At 39.3% G+C, this 21,768-nt stretch overlaps 1 protein-coding gene across 1 annotated transcript in view; it reads left to right on the top strand.

The window, feature by feature from the left end:
• Positions 1-21,768, top strand: part of GALNT2 (polypeptide N-acetylgalactosaminyltransferase 2) — a gene marked incomplete at both ends in the record, with an annotated part of 87,525 nt that overhangs the window by 64,770 nt on the left and 987 nt on the right. Inside the window, 8 exons of the mRNA XM_084261013.1 lie at positions 3,467-3,554; positions 7,336-7,423; positions 7,958-8,061; positions 11,283-11,409; positions 15,355-15,447; positions 15,641-15,724; positions 17,454-17,580; positions 21,217-21,336. Of these exons, the coding sequence (XP_084117139.1) occupies positions 3,467-3,554; positions 7,336-7,423; positions 7,958-8,061; positions 11,283-11,409; positions 15,355-15,447; positions 15,641-15,724; positions 17,454-17,580; positions 21,217-21,336 (831 nt within the window). The remainder of the gene's footprint in view (positions 1-3,466; positions 3,555-7,335; positions 7,424-7,957; positions 8,062-11,282; positions 11,410-15,354; positions 15,448-15,640; positions 15,725-17,453; positions 17,581-21,216; positions 21,337-21,768) is intronic.

Genomic DNA, 21,768 nt, shown 5'->3' with positions numbered 1-21,768 from the left:
TAAGGCTACCTTTTATGCCTTCTAGGTTTGTGTGTGTGTTGGTTAGGGGAAATTAAATGAGGAACTGGTGGAGTTAACCCTTTGATTCTCCCAAAATGTCAACACAGTAATAGGTATACATATACACAGTCTTGAAAACATTGGTAACTACTAGTTAGCAATTTCATGAACATTTGTCTACTTGGCTTTTTCCATTGCCAGTTTCTAATCGCTTTGATGTTCTATTCTTACAATACATCAGTTACACAGGGGAAAAAATATTGTAATATTCTGGCGCAGAACTGAACTAATCTGTTTTCATGGCACAGCTGTAATTCCTCTGTTGCTTTTAGGAAGGTATTTTTAAACAAAGATGATCTTAAAAGGAAGAAAGAACTAAGATTAAGTAATGTGATGTGGATTGCTTTTTCATATCCATCTCAGATTTTGTGACCTTGAATGAGTCAGCTTGTGCTGAAAGGAAAATATTTAGACTTTTCTCTTAACAGTGTGGTGAAACTTAATCTTTGAAGTGTCTTGATTTTGGTTTTATTTGGGGGGTGGGGTGGGGTGAGAGGGATGGGGAAAACAATGTATGCAGAATCTGGAGGATAATTTGTGATGGTTTATGAGAATAATATATAATCTAACTCTCTAGAGCATACATAACCTCCTTTATGAAATATTAAAATGAAATAGTCTGCTACAAATTTCCAGGCACTAGACATTTGCAGTATTCACGTGCTGCTTCTTTCCATTATCCTCACCAAGAAGCACATGGTTTTCCAATTGTGTGTTCCATTATAAGCCATGGCATCAACCCCTCAGAAAGAAGCAGGAGATTACAAAGAGAAGAGTTGCTGTTTGCTCGTGCTTTTGTTCCTAAAATGCATATCAAAATTCCCCTTTAATCACACCATGGATAAATAAGTATCTCGCTTTAGGATAAGTTGAAGGGAGCAGCTGCTTTTTAGTAGTTTCAGTGAATGAGCTCCCTGTACTTTGGAGACCTGCAAGCTCCTTTTAGCAGTCTCTGCATTAACAGCTTTGTAGCGCCCTGCAAAGCATCTCCTTAAGAATGTGCAAGGCTTTTGTCTGCTTTGCTGCTGAGCAAATCTATAATTTGAAATCACGGCAGGAACTGTGTTTCCAAGCCAGCAAAGCAGCCCTCGTGCATCAAACAGAATGCTGGCAACCTGGGGTTTTGTCTGTTGGAGAAACAACTCCAAGTTGTTTAAATAATATGTTAGGTGTAGCGAGTGGTGGTAGTGTAGTGTTGCACAGATATTTATAGAACTAATCAGACCAGCAGTAACAGCCTGAGGATATCCCAAATGTCTAGAGACAGCATCCTACCTGCTTATTCAGCACGGTGGAGGTAAATTGAAGCCTAACTGAAGCTGTACATAATGTGACACCTTGGGCAACTTTTACCACCAGCTTCAACTGTGCCAACTAGAACCATTTGACAAAATGCAAGTTTTTATCAGAAAAGGTTTTTAGAGATGGGTGTAGATGTATAAACTGCCTCAGTTTCAGCTAAGGAAAGAAAGGAAGGGTGATTTCACTTTTGTATTTCATGCTGATGGATGTATTGTGAGTAACTGGATAGGCTGAATATCTTCTGTCTCATCAGCCTTTAAAAGAGGAGTTTTATAATTCTATCACTGTCTATAGAGAATCTAAAATAAAGGTCATGGGCACACCTGAAGTGCTGTAGTGGTATAGGAGTTTGCACACAGTTAGTGCTTTGCAGTTGAAGTTCAGTAAATTATGATTGCCTCCTAAGTACAACAGAGTTAGCAAAACTGTATGTGTATCATTATGAGCATGCACTTGGGGCTACAGCTAGCAGGAGCTGAAGATGTGAGCAACAGGGGAGCAAGGCCAGGTTGGTCTCTTTTGTCTGGGTTTCTAGTTTGCTTTAGACCAAGCTAATTAATGCTTAGTAGCAGACCTGATGAGATGTTTTATTACATCCCTCTTAAAAGCAGATATTTGGCCCAGGTGGTGTAGCTGCAGTGATACTTAAATGTGGAAATCAGTAATGAGTCTTCAGCTTGGGCTCTCTTGGATTCTCCTTTTGGCTGGTATGAAAGCGAGTGACCTTTTGTTCCTTCAGGCAGAATGACCTAATAAATGCCAACTATGTAATTAGGGCTTATTAAAATCAGCACAGATATGGATTAGATTCAGTAAATGAAAATAGGTGTTGAATATCCATATTGGACCAAGCAAAGGGTTTAACTGCAAGAGTTGCTTATAAGTGTGTTGCTGTGAGCTCAAGCTAATCTTGTACTAGTTTGTAGTATTTTTTTGTATAGTACTGATTAGCAAGGGAGTGTGTGTCGCTGAACCCCTGTTTAGATTATATGTATTGTTGTTTGAAGACATTCTTATGAATCAACTCTTAACATGGAGATGGTTAAGTTGGCATTTTTGTTTTAACCATGAGAACCATTTCTTTGTAAATGGTTACTAAAATATCTCCTGGTTCAAAACACTTCTAAAATAAAATCTATATTCACAGATATGATGATAGACTGTTGCAATGTTACCCATGCTCTCAATGTTACTTTGTGGAGTGAGGACTCGTCTTTTGAACTCTGGAAAATGTTCCATCAAACTACTGTAGAAGTTATGCTTCAGTGTGCAAATGTAACTTTTTTTTCCCCCTTAACCATGATACTGCATTTCTAATATTAGATGAGTCTCTTTTTTTAGAGTACTGATGTCTTGTGATCCTATTGGATGATGCATGTGAAGTTGTTGGAAATGTGGGGTTCTTTTCTTAAATTATTTTGACAAAAACATCCATTAAGGTAATTATACTCCAAGGGTTATACCAGACCATGGTTGGACAGAGGAATATGGCGTCTGTGCCACTGGAATCTTGGCTGCTGGAGATTAATATCATTCGTTAGATGGAGGTGGTTTTAGGTTCTCTTTCCTGTCTAAGGATCTGACTGTGAAGTGTGATTCTTCTAGTGTGAAATGAGATGGCATTAACCCAGGACTCATCTGATGACAGAAAGGCCGAAGTGTTCCTTAAGCGTTGAAATGATAAGGCTGTAGTACGCTGCCTTGCTAGAGACTTAATGTGGAAAACATGAATTGCCTGGATGCTTCTTTTCTTTGAGCTGGTTTTGAAAGTAAGAATGGAAGTGCTGTTTGCTCAACTCTCCTTGGAACTGCAAGTTTGCTGCCTTCTTCAAGAGCAAGTCAGAAGAGGGGGGATTACTTGAATTTAAGGAGCCTAGAATAGAAAGAGGATTCCCAGCCGTATCGTGTGGTTTCTGCTTTCTGAAGCCGTGCTGAGGAATGCTATTCACAGCCCTGGCTATTCAGAGCCCTAAGTTGAAGCAGTGGGGAGAGCTGGGGGAGATGTGCTAATGAAATCCTGCAGAACTGTTCAACATCTCATCCTGCCTGAAGCTTTATATATTGATTTCATTATTTCAATATTACTTTCTAATATTTATTTTAGGACAAGACCAGAGTTGTGTCTCCTATTATTGATGTAATTAATATGGACAACTTCCAGTACGTGGGGGCGTCAGCTGATTTAAAAGGCGGTATGTACCTGTACTGGAATACAGATTTACAAGTAAAGGCATCAAGAATCAAAGCTCATAATCACTGCAGTTGTGGAATGGGCAGTTAACGTGCTGTTCTTCCTCTTCATATATCTAGGTTAAGTTGTATAGGTCAGTTGTTTCTAGGCCTGGATTTTCATTGGCCGTATTTTCATCTGCTTTAAACAAGTTCATCTTCAGTATACTAATTCTTAAAAGTTTACACTGCTTTTTACCAATGCACAGTGCTCACTCCAGTGTCTGTAGGATCGTGTGAAAGTGTCAGAAGCAGCTTATGGCCAGAGCTCATGAATCTCTTTTCAGATAAGACAGGCTTTAATTGCTCTCTAGCTTAGAAGCCCATCAGCAATGCAGTGCCTGTGAGTTTTTTTTTGAGATGCTGGTTTGCTTAAAAATTTAAACTCTTCTGAATAAGCAGAAAACTTTGGAATGTGTTTTAAAAAAAATAAATGTTTTTGTTAGCCATGATTTGTAATTGTGAAGAGAGTAGCATGTGGCCTTGAATATTTGCAGTGTTTATACCTATTACAGTTACAGAATTTCCTGTTATATTTGAACTTAGAAGAACTAATTGCTACGCTTTCACTCCGTCTTGCTAGTGTAAACTGTTGACAGCTAATAGTGAATTTGTCAAGCCCTCAAAAACCCCAATTCCTTCCCTTGCTTTCTTCACTGTCAGCAAGAATCTAGCATTTGGAGTTGTGTTCTGTGTTGTGTCCATGTTCTTCCCCCCACCCTTAATGACTGTTTCCACTGATACAAGATGAACCATGATATAGAAATTACACAGTGCTGTTCCCACAGTATTTCAGAATTTTCTGAATGGACTTTTGTGCGTGGGGAAGGAAAAAACGATTTCAAGCCCGTTCTGTCAGTTACCAGTCTCTTAACTGGCCACCAAGTGTTGTTCCAGTAAACTTTAAAGCAATATTTGCATGTTACATATGCTTCAATTTCCAGTCAGTGATCTGGAGGTGAGAGGTTCTATATCCTTTTAATGAACATTCTACAATAACACCTACAGTGCATATATTCACAGTATGCTAATGTATAGTTCTATGCTATTATCTGTGTGTCAGCTTTATTAAAACCTTAAGGCTTTTACCCAGTCTATTCATTATGCCTCGAGTATGGAAATCTCTATACCATTATGTGGCTTTTATTGTTGTCTGCAGGAGGAGGAGGAATTCTTTCATTGAAACCTTTGATTGGTTCCTGCAGGGTTCATGCTCTTTTATTCTTCCCAAGTGAAGTGGGAGAAGATTGAGAGATCACTTCACTTGTTAACTGCCTTTCATACTTCATCTTTGGAACTACGTTACCAATTTAATTTTTTTTTTTAATTCTTAGTGCTGATTTTCCCCCCTTATCCACGATAGAAATACTTTTTTTTTTTTTTAATATTCAGAGAGCCTCCATACTTCTAGACTGAGGAATGAGAAGCTGTCCCTTTTTTTGTTGTTTATAATGTTAACAATAGAAATTTTGCCCATGCAAGTATTTAAGGCTATTTGGACATAAGTTGAGACATGAATAATATATTTATTTTTGGTTCCCAGAGGACAGATACCATGTTAGAGGCAATAGAGCATTTGGCATCACAGGACGCTTTCACTGGGGCCAAGTCTAAACGTGGAAACAAAACTATGCTTTCAACCTTAGATACAGTATCTGTGTGGCCCAAGCATGGAGAGTTGAGACAGCTGGGGCAGCATTTGTGCCTGGTCTCCTTTGAAAGGACTTAATCGCCCAAGACAACAAACTAGCAAATGCTACAAACTTTTTAAAGCACATGGGGCTAAAATAATTCCCCAGTCTGGCCAATACTAAATCCATGCACTTCATGTTACAAATACCTTTTTGAGGGGGGATTTGCAAAAGTGTTTATACCGTTCTAAGAAACATTTCAATTACTCAAATAAACTGTGGTTAACTGAGATCTAATAATTTAGAGTATGCCTGTGATGCAGTTTACACTGGATAGAGTTTCATATTGGATATGCCCTTGTGTTTAAAAATACTCCTTTTACAGAGATACTGATATTATCTCATTGAGTGCAGATTTTTCCCAGAGTCAGTGAAAATGGAGACAGAAACCCAGTTTTTATGGGTAGATAATTTATACGCTTATTCAGAGTTTGTAAGTGCTGTGTTCCAAAAGAGACCCCTTGTGTTCACTTGAGTATATGTAACTATCTCTGCTGCTGCTGCTGGAGAGCTGTAGGTTTGTTTGGCTTCGTTTTGTTTTGGGATTGGTTGGTGTTGGTTTGTTGATTTTTTTTTTTTTTTTTGCATTGTTTTGGGTTTTTTTTCTTCAAGTTCTTCCAGATGCAAGTAATTTTGCTGGGTATGTATGACAAAATGTGACTTTTTAACTGCATGGAAATAGTTGAGCTAATTTTACTTTTCATGCTGGAGGCTTTGCAGCACTATCAATTGTAGCCATTTTGCTGCTTGGAGTTTTGGAGTAGTTCGGTGGTCTTTCGTTTTTACAGTGCAACGCTTCATAAAATACTTGAAGAGAGAAAGAGTTGGCATGCAAGACTGTTCAGGATAATTTTGTAGTGTATGTGTGATAAATATCTTGTGAGTTAAAATGAAAACTCTTCTGCTTTCAGCTTCCCACATCAGTTGTTACTATGCAGACTTACAGATGCAGACAGGCAGCTTGTAGGGCTGTAATTGTTGTCTGTTTACCTTAGCTTTTTTTCCCCACTTCCCCACAAAGCAATACTTTATCTTTATGCTGAAGAAAGAAAACTGTTGACATCTGTGCACCAGAAATCTGTAAATCATTCATGACGTGACTTCACAGGTTCTCAGTGCCACTGGCAGGAGGCTGTATAAGGCTGATTTGTTAGGTGTACTGGGAGAGGGCAATGGACCTTGTGTAGCTTTTTCTGATGTTTGCACCTGTGGGCATAACCCAGCTCAAAAACTGTTATGTGAGTGTTTCCTATAGGAAGTTTGTCTTAGACCAGCTGTGTATCACTGCCCAAAGGAGGTAACTCAAATGGTTGTCAGGTAGGAAGCTGCTGTAGGTGACCTATTGGTCTTGTCTGTTCTAGTGATCTTTGTGTCCCTCTGTGCTTAACTCACAAGAGGAGCAGACCAGCCGTTACTGTGTGTACACACAGGTATGTACGTGCATAAGGGAAGGAAGATTTTGATGTTCTAGTGCTTGCCCTGGGTTTGAAAAATGATGCACTTAGCATGTAGTGGGAAAGCAGGAAGTTAAATGAATGTTATTAAGATAAGTGGGAGCTACATAACCAGGTGTGACCTTCATGATGGAGAGATCTTGCTGTTAGACGAGTACCAAGACTACTGCATAAAGCCTGTGTAAACATAAATATGTGATCGTTTGATAAGAGTTCAAGTGCAATTGTGCAGTAATGACTGTTAGGAGCATTTGTAGTGGCTGGAAGATCTTGTTCTATTTGATCTAAGGATATGAGACTCATACATGAAGCTTTTTCTTTGTCACTTGTTGACAGAGTTTCGTACTTTGTGTAATAGATGGCAGCAGGAGAAATCAAAGTTATTTTGTATTTGATTTTTTTTTTTTTAAATTGCCCTGTCAACTTCTTTTACGTTCATCTGGGTGTTTACTTGATTGTTTTCTACCCAGACTTTTGTACAAGTTTAATTTCTTTATTTAAATTACAGTTCCCAGCGTTTTGATCAACATTATGTTACTAGAAGTTGAATGACGACCACGGTCTTTTTAACATCCAACTCTAATGTTTTCTTCTTAAAGGCTTTGATTGGAACCTGGTGTTCAAGTGGGATTACATGACACCAGAGCAAAGAAGAGCACGGCAAGGAAATCCAGTTGCTCCTATAAAGTATGTTTGTACCACCACTTCTCCCTCTTATAGATGGTAGCTTGTAGCTAAACATAGTTAGAAATCATCCTCTTTGAGTCTGAAAGGGAATCTCTACTACAGCTTTTGTTACCACTGAAATTTACATAGCGTTATAAGACTCTCAGAAATTAATTATATTTTAAAACAATACTTCAAAGTACATTAGTGGATTATTTATTTACCATTAATGGAAAAGTAGATGTCAATTTAAGTTGGTATATTTTTAGGACTAAAAATACAAACTCGGTTTTAATGTTCATAACATGCCACCCCTTACAAGGAACTTGTGGGCCAAGTAGCAATTTGGAAACTGCCTCAGAAGGTGGTCATCATAGCACTATAGAGATCATAAAAATGTGTGCAGGCGACACTTGAAGTTACAGATGCAAAATTAGTTGCATTTGAAAGCATTGCAAATTTTTCAAGGGGGTATTAACCTTGAGGTGCACATAATAGTTACCTCCCAGGTCGTGGTTCTTTAAGTATCCAACTTAATTTTTCATGCCTGTTTAGGACACCGATGATAGCTGGTGGATTATTTGTGATGGATAAATCATATTTTGAAGAACTTGGAAAATATGACATGATGATGGATGTTTGGGGTGGAGAAAACTTGGGTATGTATATTATTTACCTTTGGATCAGTCTTTCATCATTGTCTTTTACTGTGATGGGTCTTCCTAATTTTGTGCAGACAGGGCTAAAAACAGTGAAAGCTTCACATGCATTATTGACAAAATCCAAAGGGTTTATTTCAATGAAAGAATTAAAACAAGGTAGGAATTATGAATTCTCTAAATATGAGAGAATTAAAAGTATCTGTTTGTTAAGCAACAGCATTTATTTGTAATGGAAGTTGGTTGGTAAGTTACTGGATGTAGATAGGCAATTACTTTCAAAAATGCTATCTTGTTTGAAAGTCACGTTCTCATCTAAAGTTGTCGATTAAAATGTAACGTTCAAATGTTGGCAATTTAAGGCACGTTTTAAGATGTTACTGGAATTTAATAGTGAAGTGTAGAACACAGGAGTTCACAAGTTTTATGTTCTTGCATACACCTTAGGAAATTAATTAAAACTTAGCTGACTGAGTAATCTATTCCTTAACATTAGCAATACTATACTGCCTGACATCTAAAATCAGCGAGTTTTTAAATTTCATACCCCTACTTTAGTCCTGTGAGATAATTATGGTTGGGAAGGCATTTTTGCTGTAATTCCTTTTTTTCAGATGTTTAAGTGAGTGGGATTTAGAACTTGTGCTTTAGCCATTTTTTCTTTAACCTGGTGGTTATGTCTGAGTTGAATAGGGGTTTTTTTTTTTGGCTCCTTGCATTACACTATTGTACAAAGTTTTTTTTTCTCCGGTTAAGACCAGCATAATTTCATTAAAACAAAGAAGATTCAGGAGGAGTGGAACTCAACAACTCATCAAAACTTCCATTCTGTCATTAATTTAGTTTTTTAGGGCAGTGATGCATCTCAGACGTTCCAAGTGTGGTGTGTTTTAGGACCAGTTCTAAGGATAGAAACTTCTCTACTGCACGTGTTAGGTGCAAAATCCTAAAATACCTTGAACTTGTAAAAACCCAGGAGTATTTTGAGGTACTGAAATACGCATATGCACTGAGCATATGCTTGGCCTACAAGGAAGTGTGTGTTGTATATGGCACACTGAGTATGGAGACATGATAACCAAAGACTCAACACTCCTGTGAGGAACTTAAAGGCTGGAAGAAGCTTCCTTGCAGATGCTGCATCCTTGCATCCTTCCGTGCATCCTTATACATGCTTCTTACTTGAAGAAACCTCTTATGTGGCTTGAACAGTTATTTTCTGAGTTTATTTCCTCACTAGTTTTGCTGTATATTGCTAAATTGTATTAATATGAATGCAACTTTTAAAATATCCTGGCAATGCCTTGGATAAACTTCTTACAGCAAAACAGGCATCCACACTGAAAACATCTTTTGCCACTAAAGCGCTTAAACGTGTGATTAGCTGCAAGCATGCACTTGAGCGACTCAGTCTTTCTGAAAATTCAGCAGCTGCTTCTTTGCTTTGATAATCGAGGCCCTGACAGCAGGAAAGGGCACAAGGAACAGCTCCTCACGCAAGGTACATGTAAAGACATGCAAAAAGCTGTTACTGTTGCTCTTGCTGCAATCTGTTCCCCCTCCTCCATGGAAAGGAGGAGATGAAGACTTTGGGGTGCCTTTTCTCGGCTCCCTGAAAAGGCCAAGTCAGTCAGTACAGCAGACAGCTAATGATTTGCTCAGAGCTGCCAGACTAACTGAAGATGAGTAAAAATCACGTGGCGTATGATTTAATCGGCGATAAATGACACATGCAGTAGATGCCAGGAGTCTGTGATGTGCAGTTCAGAATTCAACACACACGCTCGTCAGGCCTCTTTACTCTCAAGAATCTCTCTGGATCAGTGGCTCCACGTTGCATTTTGCTAGATGGACTTGCAAAATAATTCTATACATTCTGCTTCATAAAACCTAGTGTTTTTTTCCTTCAAGCATGTGCAGAGCAGCTATTACGTGAAATTTTGTTGACGAGTTAGTGTAGTCTCAAGTTGACAAATCTCAAGATGGGCCTGCAGTATTTGGCTTAAATTAGCCAAGAGGCAGCTCTTACAGTGAAGAGACGGAGCATTTTCAGTTTGTTGCTAAGTGAGACTGATAACGCCTGTTTGCTGTGCAAAAATGTGGGTTGAGTTTTGTTCAGTCTCGTCTCGAATTTGTAAACTCAAATTCTTAGAATCTTTATAACACATTTTGATGAGCATAGGAGGTTTGAAGCACACCGGAGAACTGGACTGTCAGAAAGCTTGGGTCTAATCTGAAAACCTAGGTTTTTCTTAATAATTCTGCTAAAATCACGGAGCAAGACTTCTCTTGTCTTCCATATTGATGGCACACTAGAGTAAAAAGCAAATCTGTTACCAAGGGGTGCAACAATCTCGTGCAACTGAACAATGTTTGACATAGTAACACTTCTTCTCCCACTGTTTCAGTATGGCAAAGAAGATGTCTTAAGGGGGAGCTTGCGGGTGTAGTTCTGTAATTTTAGTTGCTATATGTTCCTTTTTTTCCTTCAAAAATCCATGAGGGCTTTAGAAACCATGTTGGTGCGAGTAAGAATTTATTTGTTTCACTAGTCTTTCGTCTTTCCCATAGAGCTATTTTTGATCATTTTCACTTTTTTTTTTTGAGATTCTTCGGAATCTAAGGTGGTGAAAAGTATATATGTAGGTTTACATTTCTGGGAATTTATGGAGGGAGAATTAATCAAATTGCTGTACACAGAGGAAGCAATAAATAATGAAAAAAAAATTGACACAAGGTGTTTCTAAATTACTTCTAAAAAAATGCTTTTTCAGTGGCTATGTATATTCAATAGATGACAGTGACTTTTTGGATAAACCTTCAAATGAATAATTTTGAGAAGAAAGAGCTTCAGGCATACTGCACTGGCCTTTATTTTTAACCAGAATTTTTAACCTTGTTTCAGAGGCATGTATTTTCTAATACTTAAATGAATAATGGTAGATACAGACCTAACTTACTTTAGCAAATTGTGGCATAGTTTATGAGTTTTTAGTGAATGCTGGTACCCTCAGATAAGAGAAGACCTATAGTTTTCCTTTAAAGTTAATGTGATTATCTTGAGCTTGGAGAAAAAGAGATGCTCGGATATGCTTTTGTTTATCCTGGAGTTTATTGTTGATCTCCCCAGCAACAGCCAATAAAGGCCTTCTCTGTAAATTGTGTGCTACAAAATTGCAGTGTTTTATGATGTTGGCCTTTCTTTCGTGCTTTTATTTCAGAGATCTCCTTCAGAGTTTGGCAATGTGGTGGGAGCCTAGAAATCATCCCTTGCAGCAGAGTGGGTCATGTATTCCGCAAACAGCATCCTTACACGTTTCCCGGAGGAAGTGGTACGGTATTTGCAAGGTAACTGTTAAGTTTTCAGCCAGATAGCACCGGTTTGGATTTCTTCAGATGATCAGCAGGTGGCAGTAATTCCATTTTAAGGATCTTTCTTTAGAAATCTTTGCAGTATTCTCTAGCATGGAAAAATAATTATAAGGAAACTAATGGCTTTGAAGCAACTACACAGATTGAGAGAAGAACCCGAGAGTTGAAAAAGGGAAGGTCTAAAAGACAGAGCCTGAGAATCTGGAAAAGAAGGAAATGCTTAACTTGACATTCTATCAACTTTGAGAACTTTGTGTTTATTTGGTTTTAAAGAAGACTTTACTTTCATAACTCTCTCAAATCCTCATTTTATTAGAACAGTTTCATCATCCACTAAAAACCAGAATACACTTAAGTTACAAATGTGTTTTGCTTGCTTTCTTTTAATACATGATGAGAATGTGATATACAAATGATTATGTAGATTGATTCTAGCATTTGTGCCAGTCTGTCAGCAACTTCATTCTGTAGTATGTTTCCTGTGCTATGTTTAAAAATGCTTCATCTATAGACCTCAGTACCTGCAGTATTAAGGGCTTACATTAGTATGCCTGTTGATCGTGCTTTTGATTCAATATATGGCAGTAGCTGAAACAGTGACCTACTTGCTCAGCCTCTCCTCCATAGGATGAGAATAGCCATTCTGATTGGTGTTTGCAGTGTTTAAGTCATGCGTATGAAGGTACATGAGTGTGTGGGAGACAATTTGACTAAGGCTCTATCAGTTGTAGCTGAAGAATCACTGCTGGTTTTGGTTTAGGCAACTGGACCCGATCCTTACGAGGGTGAAGAAGTACAAGTTCTCAGCTAAAGGTTCTGTGAGTGAAGAGCTGTAATTAAAATTGCTCCTTGATCCATGAAGTGATATGGAGCTCGAACTCTGTTTAACCTGAAGCAACACACTGCAGATGTACTTACATTCATAAGAATGTTTTAACCTGCTGATATGTTTGGACTTGTGTTTCAACTGTAGATTGAGGAACCTCCTTAGGGGTGTAATTCCTCCTTAGGGGTGTAATTCTTGTCTTCTGTGCTAGTTATGCCATCAAGATGAGCCTAATGTATTTAATAGTCTGCTAAAATTAAGTCGTAGAGCTATTTCTTCCAGTAGTTATGGTAGGGATTTTTTTTGCTCTGATATTTTTTGAGATCAGTGAAAAATGAGTAATAGTACTTATGGGAAAAACAGAAGTTAGCAATGAAGTATATGATGTTTCTATTCCAATACTTGTGGTGTGCATCAGGAGGGTGGAAAGGTTTACCAGTCAAACTGTTACACAGGCTTAGGATGTGGCTGATTTAGTTCCACGGTAGGTTTTAAAGTAACAATGTCCTAACCAGGGGTTTGATAAATAAAATTAAATTGTGCTGTTTTCCCACTGTGCAGCTTTCCCATCTATATGCTGTTGCTAAGGTGCTGCTTTTCTTGTGCTGTTACACAGGTACTGAAATGCTGCTCAGTTGAAAAGTAGGCAGAGGGTGTGGCTGTGTGTGAGCAAGGGTTTGGCATATGCTGGAAGTGCCTCGTACTCCACACTCATAACAGGATTAAAGCCTTTGGATTTTGTTAAAGTCAAATCATTGTGATTAGGTCACACAAATGTCCTGACAATAACTATGACAAGTTTTTTTAGTTGCATTGTGTTTTCCTATCATTTGTGTTGAAAATAACTTGAAGAGCACTCCCAAGTGTACTGGAATGGTGAGGACAGGTGAAGCCTGCAAACTAGTGTCTCGGGTACTTCCATTCCTTTCCAGATCTACCTTTTTCTCCAAGTGATTTACCACCTTTGTCTTTTGCTGTCCAGCTGTCTCAAATTCCCAAATGACCTTAAAATTCTTTGTTCCATTGAACTTATTTTTGAATTGACCTAGGAAAGTTGCATATAACTTAAAAGCAGGGTTGATGAGTTGCTGTACATTTAGAGGTTTCCTCCTCAGTCAGCTTTCTTGGGTGTCAAACCAATATAACAATGCCTTAAAATAATTTTTAGCAAAGAGAATGAGAAACCAAAGGTAATGGCATACTCTGGTAATTCAGGTGTTCTCTGGTATGGGGGTAGGATCACGATGCCAAGAAACTTTGTGCATGGAATCTGTGCTGATCTCACTGGTGAGACCTGTTAGCTTACACCATCATCTGCCCCTTGACTGTGTGCAGTCTGTTCTGGGGTGCTCTGGGCAAGCCTCCTGTTTTGGGCTGATTAGATAGTAAGCACTGCCTTTTAACAGCCAAAACAAATGGGTGGCTCCTAGATGAGGGCCTGGGAGTCCTGTTTTACAAGAGGGTAGACCCCATCCTGGCTCGTGTCTGTCAGGGTTTGTTAGATCAGTATGTATTGCCTTCACATACCACTTCAGATTAGCAAATAAACCTTGCAGACCCCAGTCTGCTCCATGCAAAGCTGCCTCTGGTCTCAGTGTTACGCTGCATTGGCTGTGGCTCAGCACTGAGTGCTGAGTGCACCCTCTGTTGTGCTCCTCAGGACTGGGCTCCCTCTTTTAGGGCTTTGTTAGCTTAGGCAGTTCTCACCATCTACACAGTTTCTGTATTCATGCTGCACTAAGCCTGAACCTCTTATCCTTAAGCATGGAGCTGCATGATGTAGGCATGTGCTCTGGCCTCAGCAGTGCCCTTGGAGTCGTTAATCCCTGGCAAACCGAATAGTTCCACTCCCAGCACCAGAACGTCTTTGGCCTCTGGGCAGCCAAGCAGATTGCAGAGCTACAGGGGCAGGTGCTGAGCCCTGGCTGGTGCTCACACAGGCCTGAGAAGAGAGACCAAAATAGCCCTCTCATCTAGGGTGAATGGGATGGTGCTTACAGAACATTTAAAGGGATCCTTGCACAGAAAAATCAGTCCTCAAACAACAAAAAAAGATTGAGGTCTGTCTTGTGACTCTTTTGTTCCCCGTCTTCTCAGCGACCTGCAAGAACAATTCACTTTATCTTGGCTATTCCTTGGCTTTTGGATTGGAATATCCTATTACTGAAGCTACTGTCTGAGTTCACTCCAGTTGCTTTAGATGAATCTACTGCCAAAAGTAAAATAAGCTTCAGAGCATGGCAGTTGCAAGTGAAATCAGACTTAATTTTCTGAGTGTAGAATTACAAACAATGAAAGTAAATGAGTTTTACATGGAAGCCAGGGAATGGAAAAAGGCATTACTCTCTTGCAGTCCAAAAGGAGATTTAAAGACACCAGTTACATAAATACAGGAATTTTAGTTAGAAACGCGTTTGAGTTGAAGTAAAGAATTTGAGTTAGTGTTTTTCATGTTTATTGCAATAGTTAACCTCTCTTGAATGTTAAAGCATTAAAAATATTTTCTAATAACTGGTTCTCTGTTACCTTGGCTACAGCAGACATGCTTAGCTTTTAGCCTTATATGTCAGGACAGCTAATTTCTTTTTGGAACTTTGAGTGCTCTGCTGGTAAGAATGGGATGAAGACTGAAAGCATGTCTTGCCTGTGTTAGCATGTCTGTTTCCAGAAAGGTGAAAGACATTATTGAATTATTGAGTGTTGTGATTTTTGTTTCCCATTAGCTTGCTTGTTCTGGTGAACACTCATTTCTGTGTCGCTATTATAAAACTTGAAAAAACGAAATAAACCAACAACATACCAACTTCAGTGAAGTTTGTGGAAAGATCTCCAAGATACGTATTAAATTCCAGATGAAAGCCTGAGGTGCTGTGGGAAAAGACATAAATTTGATTCTCAATGAATTGATTTCAGTTATGTTACTCTCTAATTGTTTTCAGTTACGTGGGTCTTTAACAGGGAATCTTCTTCCTGGCTTGAGGCAACTGACCATGTAGTACTAGGAAGGGTTATAGTAAACCCAAGGATAAATGACCTATTTTAATTGCACCTAAAGAAAAACATATAACCAATGTGTTTTATGTGATTGTTCCTAGAAATACACGCAGGGCAGCAGAAGTCTGGATGGATGAGTATAAAAATTTCTATTATGCAGCAGTGCCTTCAGCCAGAAATGTACCTTATGGCAAGTAAGTCACAAGTACTTCTTTGCCCTGTTTGTTTGTTCTTTGTGAGAGGGCACCTTCTGAAGTGAAAGCAGTGCTAGCTCTCATGTTATCTTTAAGATATAGCTCTGCAGTTCTTGGGTTTTCTGTGTACTCCTTACTGAATGTGGAGACAGCAACCTGACTTTGAAACTGCTTCTTTTTTACCCCCATCTAGTATTCAAAGCCGCATGGAACTCAGAAAGAGACTTAGCTGCAAACCCTTCAAGTGGTATCTTGAAAACGTTTATCCTGAGTTACGGTGAGTTTTCACTAAATATGAGGTAGTGTGGAGTTTTTGGTTTTGCCCTTCCTGGAAATCATAATTTTCCTTTTTCCTCCTTTCTTGGATATAAATGAGTTTTTTAAAATTTGTGTAAGTGGTGCCTTGTGTAGATTAATTTGCTTTGGTTTTTATTAATGCTGTTCCTAAAGAGCCATTCTTCCCTAGTAAGCTACATTTTCCTTTTCCACATACTGCAACTACAGCTGCAGGTATTTTAGAGAACAGTGACCAAAAGACTCCTCATCTGAGTCTTAAGTTAGTCTTGCACACTAGCCCTTTGCTCACAAGTGCGCTGTTCTCTACCCTCTTGTCCTCTTAAAGCCTTTGCCGAGGCAGGTACCTACTGAGTGAGGAGACTGCCTTTCAGTACAGTGCAAATAACAGGAGTCAGCAGGCAGGAAAGCCTTCTATGTGTGGCAGGCAAGGGTAGATGCCTGAGAAGATGAGTCTTCTGCTCTTTCTGGCTCTTGTTCTCTGTTGCTGGGTTATCACTAACTTTGGAGGCAGGGGTAGAAGACAGAAATGAGAGGTAACATCACTAATAGTTTCTGTGGCATGAATGCATCCTAACTAAAGAAAATTCCTTGGAGAGAAATGCTTTTTGAAAGGATAAAAAGGGGTTTGTTCAGTAACCCATTAATAAGTATGTCAAATCTGAGTCTATGAAGTAGTTTGCCTGCTGTCAGCCTAATATTGGTAGTGTAATGGCAAGCTACAGTGTGTGGCTTGTAAGAGTACTTGTTTTTTTTCCTGGGGGCACTACCAGTCAGTAGAGTCAGATAACTGCTAGTGGCACACAGGCTTGGAATGCAAAAGCACCAGCCATTACAGCCCTAGTGACACATGTACAGAACATTCTGAAAAGTCTTATAGACCAGGATGATGTGGAGGAAGTAAGTTATTCCTTATTTCCTCTTAAAAATGCCAGAGGATATTTATTTTCGTTTTATTTGTCAGAAAAATACATCTTGCAAGCTCTCCTGGAAAATGTGCTGCCATAAGCATTAAGTGCAGTGTTGTCTTTGTCTCTGTCATCTCATGTGCTCGTTCTCTGGGTTGAAATATTATATTATAGTCTGAAGATTTAAAAGGGCCTAATGTGTCCTTGTCTTACTGTCTGAGATGAACTCATGGTCTTTTCCCCACAGCTGTATTTGTTGAATGGGCTTGCCTAGGTATTTCCATACTGTATGAGTGCACTTTGTGTGACCATTAGAAAACAGATATCAGCAAAACCATTTTTTTTCTTTTGATTCCTAACCCTTTTCCTAACACTTCAGTAAAAGTCTGGGGAAAAACATTGGTTGTCATATTTCTGTCACAAGCTAGCTTGTCTGCAAAACCAGGAGGACTTCATGACCTTACCTGATAGCATTAAGCCTGAGTGACCTTAAATGTCAATGTTAAGTTGTTTTTAATTTGCTTTTAGTGCTGAATTTGTTTCTTTATCCTCATTCACTAGTATGAGTCTTTTTGTATTCTGTCCTAAGCTTGCAAGTTTACTCATGTTGATCAGTTAATGATCAGGTACTTGCTTTCCTCTTCAGAAGATGGTTAAGATTTCCAGGTAGTAGTCATCACACATCTTTAACTTTTCATCTTAAAAACACTGCAAGTAAAGACAGGGAGTTAAAAGAAAATATTAACAAATTAAACTGAATTACAAATAAATTTAATTAAGCAGCTATTTCTGGTTTTATTTTAGGGTACCTGATCATCAAGACATAGCTTTTGGGGCTTTGCAGCAGGGTACCAATTGCCTTGACACTTTGGGACATTTTGCAGATGGTGTTGTTGGAGTTTATGAATGTCATAATGCTGGGGGAAACCAGGTCTGTATGGCTTCTTATTTTATTTTATTTCTTTTAAAATGACTTACTGTGGGGGAAGAAAAATAAGGTGAAACTCTTTAACTCAAGCAGGTACTGTTTTCTGGTGATAGAAGATGAACCCAAACCAACAGATCAGTTGTTATAACAGATTGGCTAAATAACTTCTCCCCAACAATTAGAAGCATTAGAAGAGATTCATTCAGCGTGCATCAGATGTTCCCCTCCTTCCTTTGTCTCTAATACTTTTACACTAGAGGCCAGGAACTTCCTTCCCAGGAGTTTTATACTTGTATGGAAAGTTGGTTTTTTTTTTTCCCAGTGAAATGGTGTGTTTGACTTTTTTTGGGGGGGGGGGGGTTGGGGGGGAGGGGCAGGATTTTTATTTAAGAAAATATTCAGATTATATTAAGCAGATAACCTAATATCAGCTAAGTGCTTTGCTGTGGTGTCCTGTTACTCGCTTCCATTTTGTGATGGCAGGGTATTAAAAAAAAATCTGTCTTAAACCCATGTCTGGCTCTTCTAGAAAACAGAGATGCCTAAATGTCTTACTCCCTCACAGTAAAGGGAGTGTTTCAACAAATCCTTTCTAATCCTACTCTTTAACTAACTGTGAACGTGTCAAATCTGTAAAAGAAAGCATTAATTATTTCAAAGAATCTATTTATGCAGTTGTGACATAGTTGTTCTCAAAATATATGCAGATGTGCTCACTGTTTTGTGTGCTGCTTTGTCACTAAATTCTTTTCAGAATCAACCTGACTATAAATGAAATGTAAGATTAATACTTCAAGTACATCTGTTAAAATACAAGGCTGACCAGTTGCATATGTACTGTGGAATTAATATCAGAGTTTTGCTTGCTCTGATTTAAACTAGACAGGGAAAACCCTAAAATCAGACAAAGCCTAATGTAAAGAAGTTATTTCCTGGAAGATGTATCATGTTATCTTGAGCACATTGCCATCACACATTTGAGATCTAGTCTCTTTAATCACAGGGAAAAGAGGTATATCTGGGGAGGCTTTTTCTATTACCTTTATGAGAGTGCACTCACCTTTTCAGAACACCAGTGTGTTTTTCAGGAGAAAGGGTGGATGTGTCTGCCTCCGTGCAGAACTCTTTGAAATTTCTGGTGATGATGTGTGTTCTCTATAGATACACAAACTTCTCTTCCTCTCTCAAACTCCCCTCCCCTGAACCTGGCCCTTTTTTCTGTGGAGCTTCTGTGGAGCTGACTGTGGCAACCAAATACACACTTGCTCTGAACAGGTCCCTGTGAGAGGATACTCAGACAGGTTAAGAGGCAGAACAGGTCAAAAAAACAGGTTTTATGTCCAAGCAGAATTTAGATTGGATTGGAGGGGATGAACAGCATGGGAGAAGAGGGATAGGGCACAAAACAGTGTCTCTATTAAATCTCTACTGCGTTTTGCACCTATTCGTATCAAAAGGGTTTGGGAGGATGGGGTGTTGGGATTAAGAGTACTCATGTTACAGGGTGTGGAGATCTCCTGTTATTTGAAGAGTGTGCTCTAGCTTATGCTCAACATAACTTAAAAAGCAAAATTTAAGTAAAAATGGGATTTTTGCCCTCCCCTGCCCACCCCAACAGGTTGTTAGAATTCAGTGATTCAATAGGAAGATATCCACCTCTAAAGGGATGAAGAAATTGTAACGTATTTGACAATTAGGTACAAATATGTAGGGCTACAATAGGGGCCTAAGATGCACTTTGGTGCGAGGGAAAGGCTTCAGCTTACTGGTGTTCTGCTAACTTTATCATTTCTGGTTTGTGACACAGGTTTTTTTGGATGTCCTGATTTTCAAATCGTTGCTATTTCCAGCCTGTGCCCTGAGCACACGTACAGCTTGTGGTTTTGCTTCATTTCTGGAGCTGTGGAACTTGCTTACCTTATCTCTGTTCTAGCTAGTCTGTTCCTGGTCACTGCCATGAAGGGTTGTCACATGAATGTCTCTGGCAGCAGAGCTTGGAGCTTTTGTGCAGCCATACCTTTGGCTTTTAAATATGTTAATTCCTTGGTTGAGTTCTGTTGTGTCTGGGGGTCTTGCAGCCTTTTGATGGAAGACTGAAGATCTCTAAAGCGATATTTTCAAGGCTGTAACTTTCTCTGGCTGCAGGGCTCTCAAACATGAGGTTTACCACTTCCCTGGTAGTATTTTCAACTATTCTTATTCAGTATAAAATTTAAAGGGGCCAAGTGTTTCGATGGCATTTGTGATTCCTCATAAGCACTGAAAAAAACTTAAAGAATTAAGTTTTTTAAGTGGCTGTTAATAGTTTGTGTTGACATTGCACAAGCTGGACAGAACTGAGAAGGCATGTAACTGCTGTCATCTGAGATGAACATGTCAAGAGTGAAAGGAAAAGTTTTGAGCTTAAGGGTTTGAGAGACAAATAAAGGGATGCAGAGTTCTCCTGCCTTTGCTCTGTTTTCCACAGTTGTCATTGTGCTAGTACTTGCACAATGTGGTACCCTCCTCAATGGTGTGTGACCCTTAATGGCATGAGTTAGAAGTTCTCACTGATTCCTGAGCATCTGTTCTCAAGGGAATTTAGTAGTTGTTAAATCGGCTGAGTTTAAAAGTGATTATGCCAGCCAAAATTCAGTTATGGTATCAAAAAATGAGTAAGGAAAATGGGATAGGATTAGTAATTTAATTTCTTGTGAGCCACTGCTTGCAAAATAACACTTAAACATAGCAAGGCATGGCTCTGTATGTCTAGGGTTTTGTATTATACAACCTGAATCCACTTCAGTTGCTGGAGAAAAGCTAATCATGCCACTTTAAGTAGCGGCAAGCATGATTTGGATAATTAACGTGGCTTTAGTTGATAGATCAGCTTCCTTCCTCAAAGGGTAATTAGACAAATGAAGACTAATCTAGATCCTGGGGACCAAACTTAGGGGAGAAAGGTATGGAGGGAGAGTTCGAGCATCAGTGCAAGATCAATCCCCGCATAGAAGGATGCTGAGATCAAAGTAGTTGGGCAACAGGATATACAGAACGGCTTTTCTTTGCTCTCTACTTGAGTTGCATATTTAAATGCACTTAAAAGAAATTCTCTCTCTACCCTTGAGTTTGGCCCTCTCGTGCATTGCTTTCCAGTGGCCTCTCTCATACCAAGAGCTACAGTTTCCCCACTGGTGTGGGTGCCCTATTTAGCACGTGGTAGCCAGTGATGCATCAGACCAAGCTTCTAGGGGGGTTATATATATAATTATATATAGTTTATATAAAAATCCCTCCTACATAGAAGGTGTATGTGGGGGGGTGTAATACAGAGAGAGAGAAAGAGAGAAATATGGCTGGACAAGAATTTGCTGAAATACTTTACCTCCACGGGCCTGTGTGAGTGCTCGCTGTGGTTGTGTGAAGGGACGCAGAGCCAGCCCAGCCCTCAGCTGGCTCGGGCACACTGAAGTGGTTGGGATCGCTGTATTTGGAAAGGACCTTTCATCCTCTCTGCTTGATGGGAAGCCATGAGCCCCTCTAAGGCTTATACACAGCTGTTTACAGGATTTTAGCCGGTGTGGAGATTGCATGTGTACCTTCTGTGGATGTTGCTGTACCCAATTTTGTACACTTTTCTTTTTTTCTTCCTTTTTCTAGGAGTGGGCCTTAACAAAGGACAAGTCGGTGAAACACATGGATTTGTGCCTTACTGTTGTGGACAGAGCACCTGGTTCACTAATAAAGCTTCAGGGCTGTAGGGAAAACGACAGCAGACAGGTTAGTATGTTGTGAACATGCTCTGCAAGCAGTGGGGACAGCAAGGGTTGTGAGTGAAGATGCAGGGGCATGCCCTGGTAATCGTATCTGCTGTATGTTCCCTTCGCTCCGTCTCACTGTGTGGAAGGTTGGGGTGCATGACACCTGCCCAGAGCAGCAGGAGTAAGTTTGTGTCCTGAGCTCTTCTTTTTGTAGACCAGTGACAATATTTTATGAATGTGTAGAGGTTTTATCCCACTGGTGGCCTTATAAAGGTTTCACCCAACAATGTTGATGCATAACAGTCCTCAATTACCATGTCTGTTTTCTGAAATACATAGTCCACAATTGGTTTTTTGAAAGGTCTTATCCAGTGAAGTTTGAACATATGTAGTGTGTGTCTCAGAGGGATGTTGTTTGGCTTTCCTTTCTTCTTTTCAGCTGTGACCTATT

The sequence above is a fragment of the Gallinula chloropus genome (genome assembly GCF_964237585.1).
Source record: "Gallinula chloropus genome assembly, chromosome: 3".
NCBI lineage: Eukaryota > Metazoa > Chordata > Aves > Gruiformes > Rallidae > Gallinula > Gallinula chloropus.
Note: the sequence above shows the minus strand (reverse complement) of the source record. Positions and strands in the feature narration are given on the sequence as shown.